Source organism: Oreochromis niloticus, linkage group LG18 (genome assembly GCF_001858045.2).
Source record: "Oreochromis niloticus isolate F11D_XX linkage group LG18, O_niloticus_UMD_NMBU, whole genome shotgun sequence".
Taxonomy (NCBI): Eukaryota; Metazoa; Chordata; class Actinopteri; order Cichliformes; family Cichlidae; genus Oreochromis; species Oreochromis niloticus.
Genome location: NC_031982.2, coordinates 19,643,870 through 19,662,066, shown reverse-complemented (window position 1 = coordinate 19,662,066; position 18,197 = coordinate 19,643,870). Strand labels below are relative to the sequence as shown.

At 41.0% G+C, this 18,197-nt stretch overlaps 1 protein-coding gene across 10 annotated transcripts in view; it reads right to left on the bottom strand.

The window, feature by feature from the left end:
• The window catches only part of greb1l (GREB1 like retinoic acid receptor coactivator), a 46,023-nt gene that overhangs the window by 15,562 nt on the left and 12,264 nt on the right, over nucleotides 1-18,197 (bottom strand). For 9 of the 10 annotated variants that reach the window (XM_019347647.2, XM_019347650.2, XM_005476451.4 and 6 more), the window contains 9 exons: nucleotides 11,369-11,475; nucleotides 8,393-8,552; nucleotides 7,849-8,031; nucleotides 7,240-7,416; nucleotides 6,892-7,068; nucleotides 6,641-6,763; nucleotides 4,639-4,749; nucleotides 1,437-1,574; nucleotides 1,221-1,346 (listed from right to left, as the gene is read on the bottom strand). In XM_019347647.2, coding sequence (XP_019203192.1) covers nucleotides 1,221-1,346; nucleotides 1,437-1,574; nucleotides 4,639-4,749; nucleotides 6,641-6,763; nucleotides 6,892-7,068; nucleotides 7,240-7,416; nucleotides 7,849-8,031; nucleotides 8,393-8,549 — 1,192 coding nt within the window. In that variant the 5' untranslated portion in view covers nucleotides 8,550-8,552; nucleotides 11,369-11,475. Of the gene's footprint in view, nucleotides 1-1,220; nucleotides 1,347-1,436; nucleotides 1,575-4,638; nucleotides 4,750-6,640; nucleotides 6,764-6,891; nucleotides 7,069-7,239; nucleotides 7,417-7,848; nucleotides 8,032-8,392; nucleotides 8,553-11,368; nucleotides 11,476-13,823; nucleotides 14,018-18,197 lie in introns of those variants that run through there. The other variant, XM_005476452.4, reaches the window with a different exon arrangement.

Here is an 18,197-nt window from a genome sequence, read left to right as displayed (position 1 = left end):
GAAGACAGCTTTTAGCTTTCAGGGCCTGAAACGCTGGAACAGCCTGGTGACGTACCTGAAAGCAGCTAGATGTACTGAAATCTTTAAATATAAACCTAAAGCCTAATTTTTTGACTGCTGATGCTCTATAGAGACTCATTTTATTTACTTAATTGTATCTATAACCACAGACTTTCACTCTATCGGATCAGTAAGTCAATGATTATAATCAGTTAGTTTATCGAATATTCATTTATCACTTGCTTTAATGACTTCTTGTCAGCATTTTGTTCTAGTTTATTAGTACTAGTTTATGATGCTTTGTCATTACTTTACTCATTTTTCTAACTGCTTTTAATTTCACTGATGTATTCTTAGTGCACTTACGAGATACTTTTAAAACTTTGTCTTAAATTGGTCTCGTCTTTTTGCCGTCTTATTATCAGCCTGCTAATTATATGTAAATTGCACTAACCTGTATACAAATAAGACTGATTGTTTTAAAGGGAAAACTTTGAATGAATTGACTAATATTAGTAAAATAAGCTCCTCATGCGATGTATATTTTCTTTAAAGAGATGTTTATATTTACATGTAAACTGGATGGATGTGAGACATTTAGTGAAGACATAACATTATGTTCATATTTACAGACACATACAGCTGGATAGCTTTATCCTGGTGATCTCACCAGAACACAACACTGATTTAATAATGCTCCTCTTATGGAGAAAAAGTGTGCACATCCTAATTCCTGTAGTGGCTGATTTACTGGAACAAAAGAACAATTTTTGTTGGTTATTTTATTAGCAATCATGGACCCTGTTCATTCTGGCCCTTCTGCCCAGATTGCCTTTTTATTATTTCTGTCAGCTCGCCTAAATACACGATGTGGCAGAAATCTCTAATCGTGCAATTCTTTTTAATTCACTTGCCCTACAAACTGTCCAGCTCTATCACCATGGCAATGCTGGGTGAATCATCCTTAACAACCAGAGAGTGTCAGGGACATTAGTGCATACTCATCCTCAAACAGAGGCATGGGGAATGAGGATTGGGGTGGGGGGTGGGGGGAGACACTTCTCAGCACACACTCCTTTGAACACACATGCTCACCAATCCAGCGTTAATGGATAAAAAAGGCAACACATGGCATAATAGGATCAATTTAAAACCCAGAAGAAAATAAACTGCTCAGCCTCCCCCTCCCCCCTCCCCTGAAGGTGGGTTAACAAACAAACCTGGAGAACAAACTATTGGCCGAATAGCTGGCACGGGGACAGCTGTTGGTGGGACTGGCACCAACGAGCTGGGATGCCAGCTCCGGTGGCGCTTCTTTGGAGGGCCAGAGTTCATAGCAGACGATACTAAACATTAAAGACAGACAAGTAAAAAAAAATGTCAATACAGAAAATCATTAAAAATACCACACAGTACGTACTCAGAAAGGATCCTACCGGGACTGTCTCCTAAATCAGCAGTGCGATACGCCTGACCTTGAGGCCCCAAGGACACCTGGGAGGGGCTGAGTAAGGGAGGGCGCCCATCAACAGCCAGGCTATTTGTTGGCACATTCACCCGAAGAGCTGTGGGTACTGAAACACAGACACACATTAATAGTTTGTGAAACTGCAACATTACCAAGTTAATAAGCTCACAATGACAACGCTGACACGTGGCTTCTTTTTGGTGTAATGTTTAAACTCAAAGCACTGATTGACTCATTCTAGCCATCTAGCTATAAACTAAAGCCTCGTCTGTGAATGAATCACTACTGAGATTTCTTTACTCTTTAAGTCAGTCTGCATGCAGTCACACACCAAATCTACCTTACATGCTTGCAAATCTCACCTGTTCACCTCTATCCACTCCTGCAGCATTTACGCTACAATCTCTAGATTATCTTTGTGTGTTTAGAATCATCCCCAACCTGTTTTGACCTGCTTGGACCTGTACCTGACCACTTGCATGCTTTGTGGACTCTGATCTCTGCTCTCCCGTCTTGTTTTGTCTAACTCCCAACTTGCCTGCAAACTTCAGCTTTGTGCTTTCATCAATAATCCGCCTTAAAACTGCTCCTGCCTTTCCAGTTTCTGTCGCTATGCTGGTCTGGCTCCCTGCTCTCCTTACACAATGGTGCCATGTTGCGATATTTCAGCCTGCAGCACAGTGGCTAACTGCCAGCATGCTACAAAAAGTTTAATGGATAACGAAAAAATGAACAAGTGATATGCAAATATAAAAATATTTCCCCAACTATAACTGTCTGCAGAGTAACCAATAAATAAAAATGAGTCAGTACTAACGGCAGGCTATTGATTTCCTATACGTGCACTCTTGTAGCAATCGGCCATGTTCCCATCTCATATTCACAGTGTATGCAACACACAAAAACATCAATTGCTATGCGTACCCTTAGCTTGTCAATATAGCAACCTTGTAAAGGAGCTAATAGAGATTGACAGACCACGAGACTTTCGCGCATTGCATGCCGGGAACCCGTGGCAAAACAATCCAAGTACTGCATCAAACGCAAGCATTTGCAGCACCACAAAACGTTCATTCTCCGGTTCCAATACCTTCTTGGTTTTTCTTTGCCCCCCACAAAAGTAATGTACAAAACGAAGGAGAACAATGCCGGACCGTACAAGGACAGACTCGACGAAAAGGCAAAGAAAAGATACGAGGAAAAAAAAAATCAAAGGAGTGAAAGGGTCAGACCCTTACGAGCACACAGAGTGGACAAAAGATGTTAGCGTGCTGCCCAACTTTCACCACGCTCATATTTATAATTATACGGTTCTTGGAGTGAGCACATACACATACACAAGCCCGGGTACAGTTTACCGACGGATGGGTACAGGACCTTGAAATGCACCGTGTAGAACGAAAGACCATCGTACAAACAAAGGTAAGTTTACCAGTCTCACAAATCGTCTTCATAAATACACATTCGTTAACCGTTTATTAATAGGACCTTTGAGCTCAATGGTAATTAATTAGTAGTGGAAATAATTTCTGGTAGGCATTACAGAAATGTAGCAGTGACAATAATATTGTATGCTGTAATCGTACTGGGCAATTAGTGATACAAAAAAACCTGTTTTATCCTGTGAATAAAAGCATACGTTTTTGTCAATGTACCGTGGTAATAACAGAAGTGAAACGCAATATTGTGTCAGGACAATTCACTATTTATGCACAATAAACAAAGGAGCATAGCGCGACAATTTCTGTTCAGCGCCAGACTTGCTTGTAACCTATATCACCAATTATGTTATGAAAAATGACGTATTAACTACAACAAAACACTGACCTTTGTGGGAATGCTTGGAGCAGACTGGGAAGTTATATTTGGTCTTCGAATGGCTGTAACTGATTTCATTAGAGATTGAAAATGTGACGTCATTCAGGGGTAAAACCGCAAAGGATTCTGGGAACTCGTGCACGCAGGCTTTCAATTGAAATCAGTTACACAGCGATAAAAAGTAACACAAAAAATGGCAAGAAGCTGTTGTATTATTAACTGCAATAGCCGGTTGCATGACAGCCACGGGAAGCCGACGGGTAAAGAGATCGGTTGTTATCGGATTACGTCGTTGAAGAGAAATTGTTCAAGCCATGTTTCCGAAGTAACAAAGAGCCGACGGATGGCCTGGATTGCAGCCATTCGAAGACCAAATATAACGTCCCAGAACACTCCAGCTCACATGTTAGTCTGCTCCAAGCATTCCCACAAAGGTCAGTGTTTTGTAGTAGTTAATACGTCATTTTTCATAACATAATTGGTGATATAGGTTACAAGCAAGTCTGGCGCTGAACAGAAATTGTTGCGCTATGCTCCTTTGTTTATTGTGCATAAATAGTGATAATTATAAACAATATTATAAATATGAGCGTGGTAAAACTTGGGCAGCACGCTAATGTCTTTTGTCCACTCTGTGTGCTCCTAAGGGTCTGACCCTTTCACTCCTTTGATTTTTTTCCTCGTATCTTTTCTTTGACTTTTCATCAAGTCTGTCTTTGTACGGACCGGCATTGTTCTCCTTCATTTTGTACATAACTTTTTTTGGGGGAAAAAAAAAAAGCAAGGAGGTATTGGAACCGGAGAATGAACGTTTTGCAGTGCTGCAAATGCTTGCGTTTGATGCATTGCTTTGATTGTTTTGCCACGAGTACCCGGCATGCAATGCGGGAAAGTCACGTGGTCTGTCAATCTCTATTGAAAGCCTGGGTGCGCTAGTACCTCTTGCCACGGGTTCCCAGAATCCTTTGCGGTTTTACCCCTGAATGACGTCACATTTTCAATCTCTATAGATAGCAAGGCTTTAAAAAGTCCTTATAGCATTTCTTCCTCCAGCATTGACTGGTAAGTAAGCACATGCATGTATCTGTGTGTTTCTAAGCAGTCTGTAGCATAAATCAATCTTACATTCATGAATTTTTTATTTATTTATTTATTTATTTATTTATTTTTTTTTTTTTTACACAGAAAGCTTAAGGTAAAGTTTTGCCAGGAGCTAAATTTTAAATTCCAGCACTGAAGCATGGATGCATCAGGTAGGTGGGCCTACAGTTTTTAGATTACATTTTTATTTCCTACCACATACAGAACAAACTGATATGCACAGCTATAAATGTACCAATCAAACTCTTCACCTATTGGTAGAGTCTTGTTTCCAGGTGTGGAGGCCAGTGGTTTGAGGAAACTACATTCCTGGTTCCCAAAAAAGACAGAGGATGCTTGCGTTGTTCTGGTAGGTGGAGAATCTGTAGATAAAAACAAAAGCATTACAATATCCAAACACAGCTACTATGCACCTACTGATGCACGGTTCCCTTGTCCACCGACTGCCTACGAATGTTTGTGTTAACTCTGAATTGTGGCTTTAACACACACCGTTCCTGTGATTGGTCATTTTGTTGCCTTTGGCCTTCAAACAAATGTCAAGCTATCAGATCTGTGTCAGTATGAACTGCCAACTGTACAATTATTAACAGACCATAACTGTCCTTCTCATCAATTGCTCTAGATTACACAGTCACCTGAATCAGAGACAGTGAGGTGAATTATTATGAATCCTACCCTTCGGGCTTTCAAAGCACGAGTGTCAAAAACCTCTTAAGGAGAAGGATGTACCTGAAGGTCGCAGTCACGAGATATCAGGCGAGAGTAATGCCGATACATAGCCCTGCAGCACAGCTGTCTATATTAACATGCAAGAACTACGCTTACAAGCAGCATCCAGGTTAAGAACAAATCAATACTATAAGCCCAGGAGGTTTTCCAATCATAGAAGGAACAAGCGCTCTCGCTGTGAAAGGTCAAAGAAGAACAACATCTCCTTGAAGAGTCAACATGGTCTTTCTATAAATAACCAGAGCTTTATTTTATCTCTCGTCTAGTGTAAATTCCTCCGAATGAGTTGGTGAAATGTCACACTTTGCAAACAACCTTATACAGTCTCGATTTCACACCAGCAGCTAGGCTTAATTTCAGAAGCAAGGAGTGGTTTCCATCTTTCTCTGAGACACTGCGACTACGGAAATGGGCTTAAATAAATTGTGTACTAAGTTAACACAAATGTAAGTTGACATGTGATTATTAATGTCATTACTTTACAGATGAGCCACTGTGGTGACCCCTAAAGGAAGCGGCCAAAAGAAGAAGATGTTTCTGTTCTTTCCAGCAGCTTGAAGTTACTATTGACGAAAACACACTGCACCATAAGTAAACAAGGGTCTGTTGCTGTGATTCATCAGTAGGATATTATGCTACACTTGATGACTTGAAGTCCAGACTTATTTACACAGTTTATAAACTTCCCTGAAAGTGTGACAGAGTATTTTATTGTGAATTAACATCTATCTATCCATTTTCTTTTTTCCTAAAATAGTATTCGATATGTTGCAAGTTAAATTTGAACCCCTGATCAATCTGCTTGAGCGGAAGTTTGACAGGACCAAAAAAACCCTCCCAAAAAACACAGCAAACCATGTCCGGGTAGGGGAGATGAAACTCTGGGTGGGCTTAGCATCCTGCTGTGCTAATTAATCTTTCAGTTTAGCCACATCGTTCAAGTTTCTCTCAGTTTCTGTCTCTTTTGCTGTCTTTGTGCCAAAATAATGATTATACATAAATAAACAAAACAATAAAAATTGAGTAAGAAGCCAGGCTTAGAGTTTGGGGTGAGATTTAGGCTCCTAAATGAGGAACATCATGAAACATCTTTGTATTGTATTTTTTTGTAAAAGGAGGTAATAAAACAACTTCCTGTGTTTCTTTTTAAAAAAACATACATAAAATCTACACGAGTTCTTCACTGGCTTTAATTTTACAGCCATTTTTACATGTTATACGATCATAGGGTAGTGCTTTAAATTTTCGCCTAAGATGCCTGGTTCATTCCCAGGAGGAGACAAAAGTCCCTTTGGGGATGAGTCAGGAAGGGTATCCGGTGAAGAAGAAGAAAAAAAAAAAAGGAAAAACAACCTTATTTAACAGGGGTAGCTAAAACTTTACACACTCACAATTAATGCAACATATTAGCATTGCAGAAATTAAGCAATTACTTGAGTTATTGTTAAATTTCAGCTGCTGACTTGCAGGTTTAACTCTGCTGTGTAAAAACATAGGCAACACTGCAGAGTATAATCTCACCTGAAAGGGAAAAAGGAGAGGAGCTGTGTCCGCTGGCACCTCCGTTTTCTTTACTGCTAAGAGAGGATGATGAGCCGGGTTTGGAGGTTGATGCGCTGCTGGGAAACAGACGCGTTTTACCGTCTAAGAAACAGAGGAAGGAAAAAGAAACAAACAAACAAAAAAAACTCATCAAAAATGCAGTGCAAGATAAAAGTTGATATACTTTACATGCATCCTTATAAAGTCTGGAGTCTGCAGTGTATATTTACCTTTCCAGCAGATGAGGGGTCCTTTGCACAGAGCACCCTGAGAATTCTTCACCAGGTAGTATTTTAAGTGCTTCTGCTTTTTGGGCTGTGTGGAAAGTTTCAGGTTGATGTGATTGGAAAACTCGGTGAAGTATCTGAATCCCTTTTCACCACAGCCCACACAGTTTCCTGAAAAACCTGCAAGTGACATAACAAAAATGCAACAATTACATTGCTTCCCAAACATTTACAGGGTAATGCATGACCTGTGCCAGCTAACAACACAGCGTGCTCAGTTCAGCAGGAACTTGGCTCATTACGTCAATTCTGCCTGGTTTACTTGATCCGAATGCTCGGGAACACACTGACCTAAAAGTGCATTTTTCCCATTCTCGTCAGGCAAAAAGCGCCGGTCCACGGCGCACACCAAGATGTGCTCGGGGACAGTGGGGGACTTGGCACCGACCAGCTCGAAGCCTGCTGGGACTTCGATAGGCTCTGTTGCTATGGAGACTAGGCGGAGGTCTTTCCCGGCCTGACAGAAGCCTGAGAGATGAGGAGGAGGAACATTTTTTTTTTAAGTAAGCAGAAGAATAAGAGAAGATATTTATAATAATAAACAAATAAAGTTTCTACAAAAATGTAATACTTCTGACTTCTTTTAAAAATTCTGTGCTTTAATGAAAGTGGAACAGCAAACTAACACATCACTGCTGAGATCACACTAATGAATTCACAACATTTGCATTCACATGCCAGATTAATACCTATGAGTAATTTAGAATCACTAATTAACCCAACCTCACTAACTGTGTGTGTTTGGATTGTGGGACTGAGCCGGAGTACCGGGACAGAACCCACACAGACACGGTGAGAACATGCAAACTCCACACAGAAAGGCCCTAGGTGGGATCGCCCCAGGTGGGTGGGATTTGATAAGCAGAAGAGAATGAATTGATGGATGGATGGAGGTCATACCATCCAGGGTGCAGCAGCCATCTGGTGCAGGAGCTTGCAGATAGGGAAGTGGAGGGCTGCTGGTGTCCGAGCCGTCTTCGTCTTCCAGCTCCTCCAGATCGTTGGAAGAGTTGCCATTTACAAGCTCGTGCCCTGGGTGCTCCCTGCCATGGAGTGCTACGCCAGTTTTCGCCTTCACATCAACTACAAAAATGTAAGATTATTTTTACTAAAAAATTCACTACGTTTTAAGAAATACTTCAACAGAAAATTGGAGTGTTTAGTGAACCCTCCAACAAAATTCAAATATATGCTACATAAGGCTTTTTTTTCTCCCTTCAATTTATGCCTTAAATGCCCCCCCAAATGAAAACAAACAAAAAAGACAAACAAAAAAACATAAGACAAAAAAAAAAAGATCACATTGATGATGTAGAATCTGGTGTAGTATTTTGGTTATAAAGACCGATGCTTTCATGAAACAACAGTCTCTGAAGCACTAGCTGTCCAATGATCTCAATATAGTTTAAACTGATTTTTTTCCAGCTTCCTGTGAGCTTCTTACCTTCCATGTTACCAGGATACGGCTCTGGCTCTAAGTACAGCTGTGTGAAGATGGGCTGTGGATCCCCGCTGCTCGAGCGCAGCGACGCCTCAATGGAGTTGTGGAGAGCCTCCTCAAATCGGGCAGACTTCAGCTGCCCTGCGTATGAATTCCCCATTATCTGTGGAAGCAGAGAGAGGGGGCGAGAAAAGAGCAGCATGAGGAAATGCACACAGTCATGGTTTTTCTCATCTCAAGTTATTGATTATTTCCTGTGTGCTAATAGCAAGCTCAACAGAGAGCCAAAATATAAAAAGTAACAGGTCTCTGAAGAAAATGCATTCATGTTTCAAATAAACACTGCTGTGCTCTGATGGTGTGAATCAAATTTTGTCTTTATTTAAAAGTGCTAATCAACTACCACCCTGTGCAACTAGCTTAAATATTTCAGAAAGGATATGGGTTTATGCATCAAGCTGCACAAGCCTAAAATGCAGGATGAATTTCCCAGCTCAGTTCTCATCACAGACATGAAGCATGACCCACGTTTTACATTTTAGAACAGATCCAGGCTCCATCCAACCACAACCCCTTACTGGGTGGTAAAACCTACACGATCTCATGTGAACAACGTTCATTTTTCTACAAAAATGTGCAAACTTTGCTCACTTTGGCTTCTCAGATGTGAAAATGTGTTTCTGATTCTCTTTGTTTCACATGAGCAAACTGATTATATGGAGAATTTGAACTGTTGGTCAGACAAAACATACATTTAAAGTCAATCATTAAAAAAAACCTGACACATATATCAAATGTTAAAATAATCTTTAGTTGCAGTGATCTGTCCTGTTAATGATAATGATATTCGGTCTACTAGACAGTGTCAGTAGTAGCACAAACCACCATGCGTGCACACACACATACATGCACACATGTGCACACGCTTTACTTTGTCGATGTCAGTCAAAACATAATGGCCAAGGCCAAACCTTTTTTCCTATCCCTTTTTGGCCTCACTCTCCTGCTCTTTGCCGTTACTCTGCCTGCACTCCCACCCACCCCCTTCCTAGTGTCCACTCAGTGACATCTGCCGAGGTCGGCCGCGTGGGCCCGTGGTTGGCTGGCTCTCTGGTAGCAGGTGGCAGCTGGACAGAGGGCTGAGCATGTGGTCTCAGAGAAGCCAGCAAGAGAAGAAAACAGAGGGCAGGAGAAACAGAAAGCACTCCAAATGTTGAAAAAAGAAAGCTTCACTTACTGTGCAGCACTTCAGTGTCCATTTATTAAAGACGCCTAATCAAACTCAAAGCTTTCAGCTTGTCAAAACATTTCAGCAGAGCCAAATTTTTAATTGCTGCATTCTTGAAACACGAGTTTGGCCTGAAATGCCTCATGTTTGTCCTTGGACTACATTTGACCAGTTTAGCGTTCAGCTGTTTGGAGGAAAAACTCCTCATTAAGGTCTGAGATCCCACACAGCTGTGACATGACAACAGTATGTGCTTTAGATGTGTGTGTGTGTGTGTTTGCCTTCAGGCAGTTATGCAAATGACCTTGTTCATATTTACTCTCATTAACCATTTGTAAAGGACAAATGCACAGTTAAGGCAATTTCACCCCGACCCTCCACAAAATTAAAATAAGATAAAATAAAAATAATAAAGACAAATAATAGAAATGAAACTTAAATAATTTAGGAAGATTAGCTTAATTAACAGGAATGTTTATTTAAAAATTAATTTGAACTCTGATTGGTTATTCATTATTACTTTTGTGTTATCAGAAACCTTTTTGAACAGTTGAGTAATTGCTTTGGTTTTTAAACCTGAAGTCGCTGAAATCTGTGAGTTGCTGTGTGGAAGTAACTCTGCTTCCTATTTACAACACTGTTGTAACCCTGATTCACCATCTTGGTTAGCTGCACTTATTCAGGGTTAGAATACATACTAATAAGCTGAGGAAAGTAACAAAATAAAGAAAAAGTAATAATTTATGACTGGCTGAATATATCAGTCAGTGAATAAATATCTACAGTTTTCACACAAAACAAAGGAACTCCTAACATTGTTTAGAATATTGTAAATAAGAGGTAAGTTGGGAATTAAGCTGAAGTTGCAGTTTGCCTCGAAGGTGCAATTTTGCCCGTGCCTGCACAGGTTTCAGACCCTGTGTTTACTTAACAACCTTCCTGGGGAGGAATCAGACCAACCCAGACAAAAGACAAGATTAACAGTGCCTGACTGTGCTGTGGAAGAGATAAGCAGCTTAAGAGAACGAAGCTACAGTACTTCTTGCTTAACTGATGGAGGAAGGTCGCTGCATAGAGAAACAATGACTGATGGCTAAAAGAAAAAAAGAAAGAAAGAAAGAAGCTGAGTGCCTGAGGACATCTGCAGGCATTGCCTGTTCGTTTTGAATGTCAAAACAGGCTCCGGAGAATTCTTTGCTTGGCTGAGTGTGAAGCCCCACTGGACAGATTTGTCATTAACCCAGCCTGGGCGAGGTGAATGCAGAAAATGACCTTTTATCACCTGTGCAGCTTAAAACAAAGCGTGACTGTGGTAGAGGTCACTTAACGGATGTTGTGACTCAGGTGGTTGCTAAGGTCAGCTGCAGTGGCGGAGGGTATTTCAGGTCAGTCAGCAGCTGAAGTGTGCTTGATGGATGGTTAAACATAATGAGCAGAAGAAGCAGTTTAATGTTCAAAGACTAATGGCCAACGCTGGGAAGTCACGTCAATGAATGGTGACTTTAAAACTGCCTTTCAGGCTGTCAGATGGTCAGTCAAGGCCATTCCACAGCTCCTGGGTGGCATCAACAGATTGCATGAATGTGACCCCGGGTCAGAAAAAGCTAATCTAATCCACACTCAGAGGGTTTGAGAAGACCACTACGGACAAAATAAGCTGCAGAGAGTGAAATCTGAAATTCTCAGAGAGGAAACATCAGCAGCACATTAAAAAAAAACAAAAAACCCCCAAAAAAACCAGGCTGACTTACGTAGTCAGACTGTTCCCAGGTGTGACAGGACTCTGCTACATGCTGGATCGCTATCACTCAGCAGAAATTTCCATCAAAGGCATGTCACTCCCTCGTTGCTTGAAGACCTGAGGGAAAGCAGCAGGAAGATTGAAGATTAGCTCAGAGTGTTTAACTATGCTAAGGGTTTCTCCAGATAGTCAAAATTATACTTTTTGTGCTTGAATGTTAAATCTGGATGTTCATAAAAAGAACATGCTAGTTACAGACAAAAAAAACATCTATAATGTTTAAACAAACAAATAAACAATCGTATCCAGTGTATTTACTTTATACTAAATAATTAATAAAACATGATTGGTGAGTCTATTTTTTGGCAATTTGAGGAAAAAAAAACTACAGCTGTGTGGAAAGCCCCCCAAAAAACTAATACCCACAGTCCAAAGGCCATGCTCATTCACAAAATGAATGAGGGCACTTTTAGCCACTCAGACATTAAGTGCAGCTCAGCCTGTGACATATGTACATGTACAGCTGTGTGGAAAGTCCGCTGTTACGTTTCCCCGGCCCCGAGGCTATTTTCATAAAGTACAACTGGGTGTTGCTGCAGCAATCAACACACAGTCAATACCCTCTGAATGGCTCTAAGTTACTTTGACCCTTTGACAAAGTATTGTTTAGCCAATCAGGCTTTGATATAACAGAAGCAAAGTTCCCTTCAAAACATTGACAGCCAAAATCTACCCAGTCATCACCTCTGACTGTACAGATGTTCTGGAAAAAAAAAAAAAGTAGTAGCTTGTCTGGGGTCCAAGTCCTTCAAATAGAAAGTGCACACAACTTGTATTTACCCATTTTGTGAATGATTAGCCAGCGTGACACAGTGCATCAGAGACTTAAAAACATCAGCGTGTCACAAAGCAGAAGCATATCCACCTTCAACACTGATGCAACAGAACTGCCTACCAAAAAACATTCAAGGTGGAAAGAAAATTGATATACAACTCTGGTTTATGTTTTGTCCTCCCACAAGTGTTCCCACAGCTGTTGATGTAAACTCAAACCTAAGCTCTTGCAATCGGCTAATTACCCAGGGAGCAGAGTCTTTAAATATTTTGATGCTTATCTGGTAATGGGTAGACATCACAACAGGAGGCAGAGATGGCTCTGGAGATGAAGCTGAAGAAGCCATAAATTTAGACACAAAAACAAGACAAGCCCGAAGTGTTTTTCCAGTGATGTAACGTGAGGAAACATTCAGACTTAAGTGCTGTTTTAGTTTCTTTCTTAAACAAATTTCTTGAAAGTGGGACAGGATTAAGCTAATGGTTAAAGACAATGCTTCTTAAATGCATGCAAGCACAGCCCAACTATAAAATATACATCTATTTATAATATAATGCAGTATGTTCTGTTTATATAGGTTGATACAAAAATGCATATATCAAAAAAATAATTTAGGTTAAAAAAAAATGCATAATTGTTAAAGAAATTTTACTTTGATCTGCCAACTTCATGTGCAGTCTTCAAAAAAATGCGGAGAAAAAAAAAACTTTTTCAATCTTGAAAATGAAATCTTGTTTACTACATTTAGTTAAAAAACAAACAAACAAAAAAACCATGAAATTCAACATTAACTCAGAGGTGTGAATTTTCTTCAATTAGTGAGTACAGTACAAAGCTAAATCGAGATTCTCCTCTTGACAACTTCACACAAAAATAAGTAAAGCTTGCTTAGAATTAATGTTCACATCCCATGTTTTGTTGTAGCTGATGCGCTCTTCTTAAACAATACGTGATCCGTTAAAGATCAAAACCATATCAGAGCTTTACCCTGAAAAGAAGTCAGATCAAAAGTTTATCAAACTGAACCAATCTTACTTTTGACCCGGCATTTTCTTTCTCTGCAGGCTCCTTTTGTTTCGTGCTCAACTGCATAATTACATTATAATGTTTAAACAGAGGGAAAGAAGCAGGATTAAACTTGCTTACCCTCCACCCGTTTTAATAACATTGTGATTTAGCATATGCTTTACAGCAAAGTCAAACAAATGCAAGGTAATGTGTTTTGTCTAACGTTACACTTATAAAAAGGAAAAGATAGAGGAAAAAGATGTTGACATCAAGCAATTAAACTTGACACTTGGCCTTTATTTGATGTTTGCTAATCAAACAAACGCAGCTAGCTAAAAATGAGTTAATTCAGGGATTGAATGAAATTAGCCAGTTTTAAGGGGGATTTCATAAATATTTATTTACATCTCACTGTTGCACAATTTGGGGAAAAATTTCAACACACACTTAACATTAAAAAGGACACCTTCTGTGACATGAGAGAAAAGGTGATGGGGGCTGGAGAGGGGGGCAGTGAGAATAAAACAAACTGAATGAGGTGCTAAAAAAACCTGTATCAATAATGCTGCATCAGGGCCACATGTGACACACAGCACATAGTTTTAAGAAGCTTCTGCTGTACCTTCCATGACTCCTCGAGCAGCTTGAAATCCCAATCAAATGTAGTAAATCCCAAACGTGAAGCCACCTGTTCAAATATCATCCATGTTAAATAGTAAATCCTTTTATTTTTTGATATCCAGGCAGCATATGGAGTTTCAGTCCTTTCTGGTAGCCACCTTTGTCATAATCCTCTACAGAGAACTGGAAATCCCACTCTTTCCCTTGTTGCAGCAGAAACCCTCCCTCTTTCTCTCTCTCTCTCCCATGCAAACAAACACACACACAGAGACCTCCCCCTAGGCCCTCCTCCATCCCACGCCATTTGCCAAAGAGGGAGGGTATCCATTGGGGGCTCATTCATTACAGCCCTGCTGACCCCCCGTGGTGACAGATGCTCTTGGAGGCCTGCAGAGCTCTGTGTGTGTGTGTCGGGGGGGAAACGACAAAGGAGAGGGCCTAAATTCCCCCGCTGCCACACAGCCACAGCGCCCTGCCACGTGTGACCCCCAGCACGTTAAGACATCCTGCATGGGCACTGTGTCATGTGGAAGTTTTCATTTTCAAAAAGAATGAAGCAAAGAGAGGGGAGGGGGGCACAAGTCTTTAAATCAAACTTTCTATCCTATGCTCAACTCAATCTCTCACGGCCACACCCAGCTTTTTATTGTTTGTGTGTGAGTGTGAGGTGGGGGGTCATTTCAGAAGATGGGAGAGACTCCAGAACCAGAAAGGATCTGTCCCCAGCAAAGTGGAGACAAGAATGTCAGGTCAGCTTGGGCATTTTGTCTCCATAGCCCTTACCCAGGATTGACCCCACATTAGGCTTTTACTCCTGCTATAAATACCAGGAGGCTCATCTGGTCAAAATAAATAAACAGAAATGCACCACAAATCAACAGGCACTGGCAGATGTTGGGGAACTGTATGTCATTACAGCCCAGTGATCACAGTTGGCACTTTATCATGACATTGTCAAGAGGGGAAGGACTTAAGGCCGACATCACCTCAGTCTGCACCGTATTTCCTTGAGTAGAGTAGAAAACACTCCTCAAACTTTCTCTTTCTGTGGTAGCTGAAATTCTGCAACACCTTTAATTACCTGACTTTTAATGGGAAAGACACTTGGCTGTCTATCTGTAGTAGCGGGAAACTGTTCACTGTTTCTAATCGGTGGAAAATGCAAGAATATTTTGCTCTGGCCTTCAACATGTATAGTCACTATGATTTGTAGCGCACCCAAAGGCTTCTGTGTTTGTTTTCTTGCTGAAATGTTTGCAAGAATTTGTCAGGTAAACAGCAAGTGAACTCACATCTACTTGCCGGCAGGGAAGAAACAGTCAACATCAACCCTGGGATTCTAGGTCTCTTGCTTTCATACAGACATTTGATCATTCTGGCTTAAAAATGCCATTTTTAAGACGAGACGACTTCCAACAAGTCATAAAATACTAACATGGTGTTATCATAAATTACTCCATTATCCGATATCTTCCTTTACTGGTCCTGGATTCCTGCTTCACTGAGCCATGTGACTGACGTTCCAGTTCATTACCACAGACACGGTCAACAGTTGTTTTAATCAAGTTGTGTGGAGCTCTTCTCACCTCCTCTCCAATGGGTATATTGCAGCGCATTCAGTGTGACGGCTGCTGTAAACCACCACTCGAACCAATCAGGGCATTCATTAGTGCTTCATGCACTCATTTCACTCAGTCAGACATTTGTCTAAATGCTGGGTTTGAGTTTGACTGTGAAATTTTCCAAGGCACTGCTGATTTAGACCAGACTTAGTAAATCAGAGTGACTCACAGGCGCTTTATTAAATTATAATTGGCATTTCTGGGTGGTAAACACAGACTACCTGCAGAAGTCCATCCATTGCAATGAAAGTGAAATTTTGACAAAGATCCAACTGACACCAGCACAACCGCAAGTTCAACTGGGGGAAAAGAGCTGTCAGTGTGATTTATCTGTAAGCCCCTGACTTTGACACGGCCTGTCCTAAATAGCCCATTTAAAATGGAGATAATGAGTAAACCCCGCATTTTCTCTGGCCTCAAAAGACACTGTGCAACAAAACAAAAGAGTGTGGGTTGAATGCTTGCCCGCCCCTGAGCCCATCCTTCACCACTGTATTGAGCTCTAAGGGGACAAAGGGGAAGTATTCCTGCCACTGCCACCTGAGGAAAGACAAGTCACATGACCAGCATTAATGGGAGATCTTGGGCTTTCTAGGCTCTTAAATTTGGAAGGGGGTAGGGAAGTGGAGCTCTTCCTCTCTTGGATTCCCAGAGGAGTGCTGGAGCTTTGAGTTAGCTGAGTCAGCAGCTGCCGAACCCTGGACTGAGCTACAAGAGAATCATTTGCCTAAACTTGTATCTGCTCCATTATATAATCTAATCAACCTGTCTAACCAAGCACATGCATGACTGATGGAAGCACACAGGATGCGTGTCGTTACACAGCAGCTTGAGGCTTCAACTTTAAGAATGAATCCAGATCCATCAGATGCATAAGCGGACACGATGCTAATAACCCTATTATGATAACAAAAGAGTCCTATACTGTTAAAAAAAAAAAAAAAAAAAAAACCCAAGTAAGAAAACGACAAAACTGCCACGTGGAAATTCCCGTAACAGAATACCCATTTCTACTAGCAACAAGTGGGCTACCTGTCAAAGGTGTTACAAGTTGCACTTTTGTTTGCTATGCAGGTGACAGTCTGCCGGTCTCATTTCCTTATTAAAACCCCCAAACCTTCTTCGAAACCTCCCCCTCCTCCTCCAAACACTACTCCTACTCCCCAGGGCTACCTGCTGAGCCCTGAAGTGCAAATCAGTGCTAGTGAGGATAGCAGATGAGCTAAGGTCATTCATGGCTTTCCAGTGAGTCAAACAAACAAAGGCAAACATTCCAGTTGAATGCCATTGCTGAAGTCAGCAGCAACAGAAAGAAAGACACTGAGAAAGAGACAGAGCAGGGCTCAGTGCAGAGAATAGCCTGAGGGTCCGTTTGTGCGTGTGCGCGCACGCGTGCGCACATGCACATTTGTGCGTCGTAGGAGATTATCTGCGCAACTATAAAGTGGGGTGAACCAAGGTTTAAAGCCTGGTGTGACCAGAGGGAACGGGGGCAGGGTCTTGGGCAGGAGGAGGGGTGGACAAAAGGAGCATTTGGGCAGATGAAGAAGTCATCATCATTAAGCCACTGGAGGTTTACTGTCCAGTTATAAAACTCATTTAAAAATTAGGGGCTAGGGGGTGCGTGTGAAAGGCCAGCAGGGTTGGAAAGGCCTGCGAGGGTCTGGAAAGAGGTGTATTAACTCGCTGAGGAACTGTAGAGCTAATTCATTAGGGGACAAGCGGTCTTTGTGTTAACACTAGCTTGATTGGAGTGGTGACCTTGCCACACACTGTGGCCCAGAGGAAGAGTTTAAGGGCAAGGTATTTAACCTTAAACTAAATCTCAGCCATGGACAAAGGGCCAGCATCATTTCGTGCCGAAGGTCTGCCAAACTGATAACTAATGCAGTGCAAGTGGAAAACAAACTCAAAAAGTGGAAAACACTGTGGACTACAGCTGTTTGTTTATAGAAATAACTAATTTTTTAGCATGCTCCTTATAGGATATAACTGAATATGCATCTGAAACTGTTGACTGATTGGCTAAAATTGATTATTCACTCAAATCTAAATTAATCTGCAACTATATTGATAATTGATAAAACTGCTTCTTAGTGGATGATAAACTAAATCTTTATGGACTTTTCTCTGTTTACCTGATAAAAAAAACAAAAACACATTTATGCGACTAATAATCGCCACCTTTACTGATTGTTTATTGCCGCTCAACAGGGAGCAATACGCCAAATGTAGCATATTAAGGTGGATTAATATTTTTACCGATTGATTCGGGAAGTTTAGTATCACCTGTCCTCCCAGTTTTGATATCAGTCCCAGTAAAAATCCAAGTGAGATGCCTAAAACTACACTTTTTTTGTCATTAAGGAACTGTAAATGAAGGACACACTAATGAGAATGTTTTACAGCCTTTATCAAGCAACAAGTCCAGGCACTTTGATTCTGTGAGAGACTTGGCACATAATTAATTTTCTATCATTTACTAAATTACATGTCAAATTTAAGTTGATGGGCATCTTTTTCATGAGCCCACATAAAAACAAATAGTAGCAACAAACTTTTAGACTTTCAGAAAGCATCATCACTTGCAAAAAAAATCTGCCACCCTCTAGATTATGTGGCAGAATATTTTCCCAGCTAGCATAATTGAATGAAAGTGAAGGACAAGCGACAATTTACAATGCCGTTCATGACTGTGTAATAAAACAGGAGGCCTGCTAGTGAACCCAATCTGCATTTTACAACACTGCTGG